The sequence below is a fragment of the Callithrix jacchus genome, chromosome X, assembly GCF_049354715.1.
Source record: "Callithrix jacchus isolate 240 chromosome X, calJac240_pri, whole genome shotgun sequence".
In the NCBI taxonomy this organism is placed as follows: Eukaryota; Metazoa; Chordata; class Mammalia; order Primates; family Cebidae; genus Callithrix; species Callithrix jacchus.
Window position 1 is genome coordinate 103,394,865 of NC_133524.1, and position 12,405 is coordinate 103,407,269.

The window sequence follows — 12,405 nt, forward strand, 5'->3', positions numbered from 1 at the left end:
ACATCTCACTTTGTAGCCACAAAGAAGAATCAAACAGTACTATTTTTTATTTTTATTTTTTTGAGACAGAGTCTTGTTTTGTCGCCAGGTGCCCGGCTGGAGTGCAGTAGTGCGATCTCAGCTCACTGTAACCTCCACCTCCTGGATTCAAGCAATTCTCCTGCCTCAGCCTCCCAAGTAGCTGAGACTAATGGTGTGCTCCACCACGTGCAGCTAAGTTTTGTATTTTTTAGTAGAGACAGGGTTTCACCATGTTGACCAGGATAGTCTTGATCTCTTAACCTCATGATCCCCCCGCCTCAGCCTCCCAAAGTGCTGGGATTACAGGCGTGAGCCACTGCACCCTGCTCAAACAGTACTATTGATAGCATGCATACAAACAGCTTTTACATTGGTAGTTACATAATTATGTAATTATATAAAGAAATAGATTTAAATACCAAATTAGAATCATTTTTTTAAAAATTATTATTTATATTAGTAGCTAGTCATACATTCCTGGTTATGTTACAACTTAGAATTGTAAAGTTGGAGTTGGGAGATTTTATGTATTTTAATGTAGATGTAGAAACTTTTAAAGAAAGGCTTTCTATTTATTCTTTCCTTTTGGAATTCACACACACACACACACACGTATATATAATTTTTTTCATTTTTTAAATTTTACTTTAAGTTCTGGGGTACACGTGCAAATCTTGCAGGATTGTTACGTAGGTATACACTTGCCATGGTGGTTTGCTGCCTCCATCCCCCTGTCACCTACATTAGGTATTTCTCCTAGTGTTATCCCTCCCTACTCCCTGTTATCCCTTCCCTGGCCCCCTATCCCCCAACAGACGCCAGTGTGTGATGTTCCCCTCCCTGTGTCCATGTGTTCTCATTGTTCAACATCTACTTATGAGTGAGAACATGTGGTGTTTGGTTTTCTGTTCTTGTGTCATTTTGCTGAGAATGATGGTTTCCAGATTCATCCATGTCCGTGCAAAGGACATGAACTCATCGTTTTGATGGCTGCATAGTATTCCATGGTGTATATGTGCCACATTTTCTTTATCCAGTCTATCTTTGATGGGCATTTGGGTTGGTTCCAAGTCTTTGATATTGTAAACAGTGCCACAATGAACATATGTGTGCATGTGTCTTTATAACAGATCGATTTTAATCCTTTGGGTATATACGCAGTAATGGGATTGCTGGGTCAAATGGTATTTCTGGTTACAGATCCTTGAGGAATCACCACACTGTCTTACTTAAAACTGAATTGGATACAGTGGCTCAAGACTATAATTCTAGCACTTTGGGAGGCCAAGGCAGTAGGATCACTTGAGCCCAGGAGTTCAAGACCAGCCTGGGCAATATAGTGAGACTCTGTCTCTACAAAACAATTTTTAAATTAGCTGGGCATGGTGCACATGTCTGTAGTCCCAGCTACTTGAGGGGACTACTTGGGATACAAGGATCACTCAAGCCTGGGAGGTCAAGGCTGCAGTAAGCCATGATCACGTCACTTCACTCCAGTCTGAGCAGTAGAGTGAGACTATCTCAAAAGAAATTATTTAAAATTAGATTTCTTCCTGCAATCACCAATTCTTGCACGTTCATGATGATGCTTTGAAATTTTAACTAATCTTGAACTCTAAACTATTTTAGCTGTTTATAATATTTTTCAAGGGGTTAACTATTGTTTCAAAATACCTGATTAATGAACATAAATCAGTATTAGAATTTAATCATACCTGCTTATACCTCTTATTTGCAGTAAAACTCATTATCTCCTGGGATGAAGTCTCAAAACTTGAAAAGACTTCAAATGTCATACTGACAGAGAGTATTCATGTGTGTTCCCAAGGAGAGAATCACTACTTTTCAATGTTTTTGCATATTAACAAAACATACCTTCTTATGGAACAGCTGGCAAACTATGCCATTAGAAGACTTTTTGATAAGGAAACATTTGATAATGACCCAGTCCTTTATAATCCTCTACAAATCACCAAAAGGTATTCAAAGTTTAATTTTTACTTTTCAAAGTATTGTTTGACCATAAGAATGATAGTATTGCTTAGCATTAAAAGTTAACTCTTCTATGTTATATGATAGGTTTTTTTTGGAGTTGATCATGTTTCTATTATTTCTTTTAAGAAATAATACAAGTTAGGTTTGAGAAGTATTATTGTTTTTGATTCAGATAGGACTTGTCCTGGAATACTTTTAGAAATGCAGAGATTTTTGTGTGTGGTTAGTCTAACTCTAAATTTCTCTATGAATAGTCTAGACAGTTTGGGTATAAAATGGTTAAACATACTGTGTTACTTATAGAAAACTTTTTTTTTAAATGAAGAGGCAAGTTCGTGGAGTCAGTGGAGCGTGGACTTTAGAATGAAAATAGAATAACTCTTAGACAAGTCATAATCTCTCAGGACCTCAGTTTCCTCATCTGTCATTTCTACCTCAAAGGACACTTATGGGGAATGAGCACAATATTGTGAAACCACTTTGTAAAATATAAAATATGAGGTAAATATTACTCATTATTAGTGCCTCCTTCAGAAGTACTTGTCTGATAGCTGGTTGCCATTATATTTGGTGTGTTGAAACTGACCAGATATCTTTTATCCTGCTAAACATTCCAAACAGTTGACTAAAATGAGCATGCCAAAGGGGAAAAGGAGAGGAGAGGATCCAGAAATAGCAAGTGAAAGCAGCTTCTGGCAAAGAGGATGAAGGTATAGAGTATATGGGAAAGTGTAAGAGGAACCTAAGCCAAAGTCCTATAGATAAACCAAAACAAGTGACCTAGAAGGTTATATGGTCACTACACAGCCCTGACTGTGTACAGTTGTTCCTCTTGCCTGTTCCTGAACTATTCCTAAAATTTATGTACATAAGGATTTGTTTTTGAGCCTCCCTGTTTTTCTGGAAGTTAGATCAGCAAGATAAATTTTTGACACTTCATTACCAAAATTAGGTCTCACTATGCATGATTTATAAATAGAATTCTATAAGGATTAAGAATCCTTTTTGTATATTATAGCTAGGCATTTCTTTTGAATTTCATTCCTTGATTGGCAACCATAAACATAAACTGTTTTGCCATTTTATTTCCCTTAAAATATAGACTAAAAGGCTTATCAATGAGTTACCCATCACCAAATCTGTATTTAATTAAGATATAGTGAATCCATTTTTGTCTGTGTGTATTTTTAGGAGAACCCATTAAAAATCGTATATATCTACATCATTTTTTTTAGTAAGTTAAAAAAAAAAAACACTAACTTACTGGGACGTAGTCTCCAAATTGCTTTTTTATAAAATGTAATATCTTTATTGCTCTGCTTATTGTTTTTATAAATATGTATTTCTTTTATAGTTTAAACAATACAGAAACATAGTAATGATAGTTAAGTTTAGTGTATATCCTTCTAGGCTTTTTAATGCATGAATTTAAAAATATTTGCAAAATAGGTCTGAACATCACACAGTGTTCTGCAATCTGCTTTTTTTTCTCCTCTTATATTATGGACATCTTTCCATTCACATAAATGGACCTTATTTTATTTAAATAATAGTGAACCCACCAAATTACAATTTATTTGTTTTATCAGCTTTCCCAGGTTAAAAAAATTACCACTTAACTGAGGTAAAAATTAACATGGTTTTGGTTTTCTGTTCATGTTTATCAGAAGTATTTTGAAAGACATGATGAACTATCACATATTTAAATAGTATATGCAGGAATCATTAATTTAGTTTTAGCTTCGTTGGATTTGAGTTAGAACTTGCATGATTTACTTACTATACTAGATGGTATTGCTGCTTAATGCAATTGCTTAATGTCCCTAGAAAAATTATACCATTTAAAGCAATTGCTTTTTACACAAAGTCCACATTTGTCTATCAGTTAATAAGTCCTCTGTATTTATTGACACCTATCCTGTGCCCAACATAGTATAAGCACTGTTACTTTATCATGCTTCTACTTTGGATTATTTAAAACATTCATTTAAATTTTTACTTCACTTAATTTTGAATACTGTCTTTTATGGACTACTCTTTCCCTCTAAATGTTTATGCCACAAATTTTCATTATTGTATTTTACTTGAACTGGGTAACTCTCTTAATTTTCTGGTAACCAGATATGAACATTGTTGTCTTCCAGGATTGGTTTTAACCATAGTCACATATTATGCCTATGTGACAGTATAATAGTCTTCTTGCAGATCACCCCTTAGAGATAGCTTGAAGACTTTCATGATCTCTAACTTTTTTGCATTTTAATCTATTAATAAAACTAAATTAGAAGAAAATAAACTGAGTTTGCAAGGAATCTGTGTATTTTTTCTATTTTAGGATTTATTGAAAAATATACCATTTTTAGTGTTTAATCTCTGTGCTTTTACAATATATTTAGATTAGTCAATATAGGCATATGTATACCTTAGAATTCATTTCTAAGAATTCATTTGTGCCTCATCCCATTTTTTCTTTCCTACAGAGGTCTGGAAAGTCGAGCCCACAGTGAGCAATTTAATGCGTTTTTTAGGCTGCCCAAAGGAGAGAGTTTGAAAGAAGTACATGAATGTTTCTTATGGGTACCATTCAGCCATTTCAATACTCATGGGAAAATGTGCATCTCAGAAAATTATATCTGCTTTGCTAGCCAAGATGGCAATCACTGTAGTGTAATCATTCCACTACGAGAGGTAATGTAAATTTGGTTATATATCAGTTTCTAGTTTGAAAATGTTATCATTCACAGAGTAAAATGTCCTTTAATTCTATAAATTATTAAAACCTCAAGATGCAATATCCTTTTAGTAATTTAAAATAATTATTCTTCAGGATAAGAGTACAACCTTCTGAGATATTCTCAGTTCCTTTTAGTAAAGTCTTACAACTGTTACTGAAAGTGAAAATGTTAAAACTTCAAAATTTAACAGCAAGATAAAAGTTTAGGTTAATGTAAAATGGAGCCTGATCATTCAAAACTTTATGACATCAATATCCAAACTTAAACTGTCACTTTTGGTGTACTGTGTCAGAAAAAAATAACATTGATACCCTTTATGTAAGTCAGAAGTAAATTGTTGCTATTTGATACTGAATTTTTACATTTTTAAAGAATAGATGTTAGCCAGACATTTTTCTTGACAAATGAAATAACGTGCACTGAGGTTACTTGTATGATTGGTGCAACCAGTACACAAAGTCTACTTCTTAATAAGTCATACTATAGACCAAAACTTTTGGCCACAAAAGTGTCAGCCAAACACATTTTACTTGAAGGTGTTAACAACACAGGAAAATTTAATTCATCTCTATGTTTTTCACCCCCCTAGGTCTTAGCTATAGATAAGACAAATGATTCCAGCAAATCTGTCATCATTAGCATCAAAGGAAAAACAGCTTTTCGCTTCCATGAAGTTAAAGATTTTGAGCAACTGGTGGCAAAACTCAGACTCAGATGTGGGGCAGCTTCAACTCAATATCATGATATTAGTCCAGAGGTAATTAATTATACAGCAATCAAATCATTTTGAAAAAAATGTTCGCATTTAGCGTAGTTCATTCTTCAAGAGGAATTCATAGTACCTTTCCTATTTATACCCGTGTTTTTTTAAAACAGATAGAATCTAAGAAATTATATTGTCTAACTCACATCCTAAAGCAGAAGTGAGAATTAAGGACTTTACTCATTTTTAGGAGCTCATACTTTACAAAATTATTACAATTTGATTTTTATTTTACTATATTTATGGTTTACCATATAACTTATACTTTCACATAGTTTGGCTTTTAACAAGTCAAAATATATTTGAGAATTTAATGAGGCCTCAAAAAAGGACTCCATGTATTGTTGCAAAGAGATAGCTATTTTAAACCCATCTGAATATCTTTTATTTAATATATTATAGGCCAGCCTTATTTATATAATCTGGCCAAAAGCAAAATAGTAGTATATCTGTTTGCCAGTAAAATGTTAGAGAGAACAAGGAGGATTTTGATGTTCAATATGTCTCTTATGGAAATGCAGAGAGGTTCAATTCAAACAAATTTTATTTTACCATGTCCAGGAACCCCATGTTTTAATAAAACGATAACACTTATCAAAATATAGCTGTTTATATTTTAATTAAAATTCAAATAAAAAATTAATATTGTCTTTATTGGCTATATTATTTTATGTAAGTTAGAGTATAGAGCTTCTTGCTACTATCTCCACAATAGAGATTGAAAATAATATGCTATGTCAATTATAATGAAGTATTGATAAAACTAATTTTCCCTCTGATAATTAAAAAGCACAATGAAAACATGTAATTAATTTTTTTCCCACCTCAATTTCAGACACAGGATTTCTACATTGGCCATCAAGAGTTTTTCTTACCCCCACTTTATTATCTCTTATTCTTTTTTAGTATGTGCCCAGGGTATTCCTTAGTTGGATGTGGGGACAAAAGTAAAATCTGACCAGCCTTAGTAGTTTTCTCTCCCAGTGCTCCCAAATTCTTACTTATATTATGTTTTCCTTGTTCTGTTCTATTTCACATTCAGTCCATGTGTTAGCTTCAAAGCTCAGCTTATCTTTCTTTTTCATTTAATTAATTTGCTTTTCCAAAACCTGGAGAACTGTAATTGTTCCCCTTAAAATTTTCATGTGCCTTTAGTAGCTGAGTATGCTCAGTTGTCAAGAAAGGATTTTGTTTCAAAATGAGTTTACCATCTTTCTAAATATATGTCAGAATTCTACAGTTTTCTAGTTTCTCTTACTCATTTTTAGAGGTTTTAATAAATATATGTACAAAAATACCAGTTAGTATACTATTTGCTTGGAAATACATATTTTTAAATTGCAATAATATTCTATTTTCACTTAACATTTTTATCTTATCAATGATGAAGAATATTGGCCCATTTTAGTATCTATATATATATCTAGCTTTAATGATAGTACATGTAAAAAATTAGTAAATAGAAAGCTTTTAAACAAGAGCTAGTTCTATTTGATTTCTAAGTAACAGAAATTATAGCTATAATTTTTATAACTATACTTATACTGAAACAAAGAGGAAAAATGAATTCTATAATTTTAATAAACCTGATGACTTTTGTACAAAGAGCAAGACTTTTTGATTTAAATCTCCAAGAGCCTAAATCAACAAGTCTAAATATGAATATATTATTACAGAAAGGACTTTAGGAAATTTTTCCTGTGGGTGTGTCAAAGACATGATACAAACAACAAATTCCACCAGAATTAACTAAGATTATGCATGAGTATCAGTTCTATCCAAGTTTTTATATAGGTATACATTAAATCATACTAAAACCTGGGAATAAAAAGGTTTAGTAAAATTCTAATAAACTGCTTGGAAAATACATGAATCTTTTACTTTTATTGATACCTATAATCAAGAACTATTATTAGATAAGGTAACTTTTCAAAACTACTCAATGAAAGAAAAATAGGCCCTCTTAGGTTAGTTTTAAGCAAAGTGGCCTAAGAATGGAAAGCACTGCTGAAGATTCATTGCCTGATGCTCTTAAACTATATCATGAATGAATTGTAGGTTCTATGGAATGTCAAGAAAGGTAGTAAACGATTTCATGCCTTGAAGTTTTTAGATGGACAAATAAGTATCTTCTACAGATTATCACAGAATATGTAAACATACTTGTTTCATATAGTTATTATTTTAATAAGATAGTTTTATAACCAGGACTGTCTTGCTAAGTTTTTAAATAGAAGTAATGGGTTTGTTATCCTACATGATAATGTAGATAGAAATAGTAGTTTAACCCACATAACTGATTTTTTCTTGCCTTGGTAACAATAAGGCAATGTGTTTTCTATGACTGTAATATAAATTTGGAGACAGATTTTTAGCTGCGGGGGTAGATTTATTTCTAAGTTAGGAAAAAAGAAACTATTAAAAATGAAATTCACACCCTTCAAATTGTGGACTATGAACAGGAGCCTATTTAAGATAAGCTTCTGATATTTGAGAAAAGCATTTGTTAGTATTTTTTTATTATAATTATTGGTTTCACAGATCAACTCTGGCCCCCAAACCACCATTTATTATACCAAGTTTATGAAGTATTCTAATTTAAATATAGTACTTTGCAGAAATTTACACATAAGGAAATGCTCATCTTTGCCTTATCTTTGCTTCACTGTTAGAGCCATATGATAATTGTAAAATCAATGTCACAGCAATGTCAGATAATAAAAGTAAAACAGGTTAAGAATACCTGCTATAGAGTTAACTATGTTGCTTTCTAGATTTAGTTGGATTTTGCTCATGCACTAAAAGTCTGATGAGTGCCAAGTTTATTTGTCATAAGTGTGAACACCCAAGTAAATGGAGAGAAATAGATTTTATATATGTGTGTGTATAAATTTTATATACACACACATATATAATATATATATATTTCCAAGTATGTATATAAAACCATGCGTGAAACCTTCCGTTCAAAAGAGCCAGAGCAAAAAAGTTCAAAAAATTTTAGTTCCTTGAATAATCTATTATACTCTCCAAAATTTTAAATATTATTTTATACTACCAACTTTGAAGGTAAATGTTTTTATTTTATTTATCATTATTTTTATTTTCCCACCTTCTACTGCCTGTTAAAGGTAAATGTTTTAATGTGACTTTATGAATACTTAAGAGGTAATCATGGATAGGACTGATATACTTGTCATCACTCTTACAAATTTATGTTTAAGGTTTCATTGCTTAAGAGGTTATTTTTCTCCCTCTGGGATACTTTTCCTGTAGTTTAGAACAACAGATTGACTGATGATTCAGTCATTTAAACTAAAGGAATATATTGTGCTTGAGGTCCAGAGTACAACCATGAATTTTTCAACCTGTATTTGCAAAAATGTAACTTCTCATTTAAACAGGTGAACTTAATATTAAGTAGTAAAGTATATGATTTGTCAAACTAAGCATTTAAAAAATATAAGGGAATTGTTACTCTCTAATCATTAATTTTTTCTTTATTGGATTCTTCTACCTTATCCTTTTATTTACACATTAATTTGACTTAACTTTCCTTGAATCCTGTCTGTATTCATCTGTTCTCACACTGCTATGATGAAATACCTGAGACTGGGCAATTTATAAAGAAAAGAGATTTAATTGACCCACAGTTCTGCATGGCTAGGGAGGCCTCGGGAAACTTACAATCATGGTGGAAGGCACCTCTTCACAAGGTGGCAGGAGAGAAAATGAGTGCTAAGCAAATAGGGAAACCCCTGATAAAACCATCAGATCTTGTGAGCACTCACTCATTATCATGAGAACAGCATGGGAGAAACTACCCCATGATTCAGTTATCTCCATCTAGTCCTGCCCTTCACATATGGGTATTATAATAACTCAAGGTGAGATTTGGGTGGGGACACAGAGCCAAACCATATCATTCCACCCCTTACCCCTCCCTAATCTCATATCCTCACATTTCAAAACACAATCATGCTTTTCCAACAGTCCCCCAAAGTCTTAACTCATTCCAGCATTAACCCAAAGTCCAGGTCCAAAGGTTCATCTGACATAAGACAAGTCCATTCCGCCTATGAGCCTGTAAAACCAAAAGCAAGTTAGTTACTTCATAGATACAGTGGGGGTACAGGCATTGGGTAAATGAACCGTTCCAAATGAGAGACATTGGCCAAAACAAAGGGACTACAGGCCCCATGCAAGTCTGAAATCCACCAGGGCAGCTAAATCTTAGGGCTCTGAAATGATCTGCTTTGATTCCATGTCTCATATCCAGGTCACACTGATGTAAGAGATGGGCTCCCACAGCCTTGGGCAGCTCTGACCCTGTAGCTTTGCAGGATACAGCCCTTCTCCAGGCTGCTTTCACAGGCTAGCATTGAGTGCCTGCAGCTTTTCCAGGTGCATGGTGCAAGCTGTCAGTGGATCTACCATTCTGGGGTCTGGAGGATGGTCACCCTCTTCTCATAGCTCCACTAGGCAGTGCCTCAGTGGTGACTGTGGGGGGGGGGCTTAGATCCCACATTTCTCTTCCACACTGCTCTAGCAGAGGTTCCCCATGAGGACTCTACCCCTGCAGCAAACTTTTGCCTGGACATCCAAGCATTTCCATACATCCTTTGAAATCTAGGCAGATGTTCCCAAATCAGTTCTTGACTTCAGTGCACCTGTAGGCCCAACATCATGTGTAAGCTACTAAGGCTTGGGGCTTGTACCCTCTGAAACAATGGCCCAAGCTGAACCTTGGCCTCTTTTAGCCACACCTGGAGTTGAAGCAGCTGGGATGCAGGGCACCATGTCCTGAGGCTGCATAGAGCATGGGGGCCCTGGGCTGGACTCACTAAACCATTTTTTTCTCCTAGGCTTCCAGGCCTCTGGTGGGAGGGGCTGTATTTAACATGCCCTGGAGATATTTTCGCCGTTGTCTTGGTGCTTAACATTTGGCTCCTGTTACTTACACAAATTTCTGTGACCTGGTTGAATTTCTTTCCAGAAAACGAGTTTTTCTTTTCTGTCACATCATCAGGCTATAAATTTTCCAAACTTTTATGTTCTGCTTCCTCTGGTACACTTTGCTGTTTAGAAATTTCTTCCACCAGATATCCTAAATCATTTCTCTCAAGTTCAAAGTTCCACAGATCTCTAGGGCAGGGACAAAATGCCACCAGTCTCTTTGCTAAAGCATAGCAAGAGTCACCTTTGCTCCATTTCCCAAGAAGTTCCTCATCTCCATCTGAGACCACCTCAACCTGGACTTCATTGTCCATATCACTATCAGCATTTTGATCAAAGCCATTCAACAAGTCTCTAGGAAGTTCCAAACTTTCCCACATCTTTCTGTCTTCTTCTGAGCCCTACAAACCATTTCAACCTCTGCCTGTTACCCAGTTCCAAAGTTGCTTTCACATTTTTGGGTGTATTTACAGCAGCACCCAGTACCAATTTACTGTATTAGTTTGTTCTCACACTGCTATGAAGAAATACCCAAAACTGGGTAATTAAGAAATGAGGTATAATTGACTCACAGTTCCACGTGGCTGGGAAGGCCTCAGGAAACATCTTCACAGTGCATCAGGAGAGGGAATGAGTACTGAGCAAAGGGAGAAGCCCCTTATAAAACGATCAGGTCTCTTGAGAACTCAGTCACTATCATGAGAACAGCATGGGGTAAACCGTCCCCATGATTCGGTTATCTCCATCTGGTCCCACACTTGACACATGGGGATTATTACAATTCAAGGTGAGATTTAGGTGGGACCTCAGAGCCAATCTTAATGTCCAATCCTGCTAGGGCTTGTGCTTGCTTCTTGGATTTCAAACTAAAATACCACTGGATTGCTCCACCCTAAGCTGTAACTTCTTTTCCTCTGTCTCAGTCATGGGCATTCTTTATCTTACTTAATTGTTAATAGATATGACACCAAAAGTTTAAGGATGACCTTAGTGAGTCTTTTTTTCTTTTCTTTTCAGCACTCCTAGTAGTAACTTGCAATATCTGGTATAGTTATAACCTGTAGAAGCTGGGTAACTGATACGATTTAAAAGTAAAACTTTGTAGTTCATACAGTTTTATGTGGAAATATAAAGGACTCAGAATAACTAAAACAGTATTGAAGAGGAAAAACAAAGTTGGAAGACTCATGCTTTCCAATTTCAAAACTTATTATATAGCTGTAGTAAACAAGACATTGTGATACTGGCATAAGGGGAGACATGTAGATCAATGTAATAGAATTGAGAGTCTAGAAATAAATGCCTACATTTATGGTCAGTTAGTTTTCAACAATGAAGCCAAGCTCATTCAATGGGGGTACTCCATACCCCCAAAAAGATGTCGTATTCTTTTCTTAAAATGTACACAAATATTAATTTAAAATGGATTAAAGACCTATATGTACGAGCTGAAACTATAAAACTCTCAGAGAACATGTACAAGTTAATCTCCATGATTTTGAGCTACGCAATTGTTAATAGATATGACACCAAAAGCATGTGAACCTTAAGAAAAAATAGGTAAATTGGATTACATCAAAATTAAAAACTTTTGTGCTATAAATGATATCATCAAGAAAGTGAAAAGACAACCTACAGAATAGAGGGAATATTTGCCAATTATGTGTCTGGTAAGGGACTTCCATCTAGAATGTATAAAAAATTCTTATGACTAATAATAAAAGGCAAACAACCCAATATTTAAAATGATTAAAGGATATGAATGGACATTTCTCTAAAGAAAATAAAGAAATAGCCAATATGCACATTAAAAGATTTTTCATAACATTAGTCATTAGGGAAATGCAAGTCAAAAGCATGATGAAATACCATTTTATATTCACTAGGGTGGCTATAATTAAAGAGATATAATAACTGTTGAGAAGGATGTGAAGA

The 12,405-nt window shown here is 34.3% G+C and overlaps 1 protein-coding gene across 4 annotated transcripts in view; it reads left to right on the forward strand.

Moving 5' to 3' along the window:
• The window catches only part of TBC1D8B (TBC1 domain family member 8B), a 64,835-nt gene that overhangs the window by 17,495 nt on the left and 34,935 nt on the right, over nucleotides 1–12,405 (forward strand). For all 4 annotated transcript variants that reach the window (XM_035287712.3, XM_078362304.1, XM_078362303.1 and 1 more), the window contains exons 5-7: nucleotides 1,760–2,000; nucleotides 4,497–4,704; nucleotides 5,341–5,508. In XM_035287712.3, coding sequence (XP_035143603.1) covers nucleotides 1,760–2,000; nucleotides 4,497–4,704; nucleotides 5,341–5,508 — 617 coding nt within the window. The remainder of the gene's footprint in view (nucleotides 1–1,759; nucleotides 2,001–4,496; nucleotides 4,705–5,340; nucleotides 5,509–12,405) is intronic.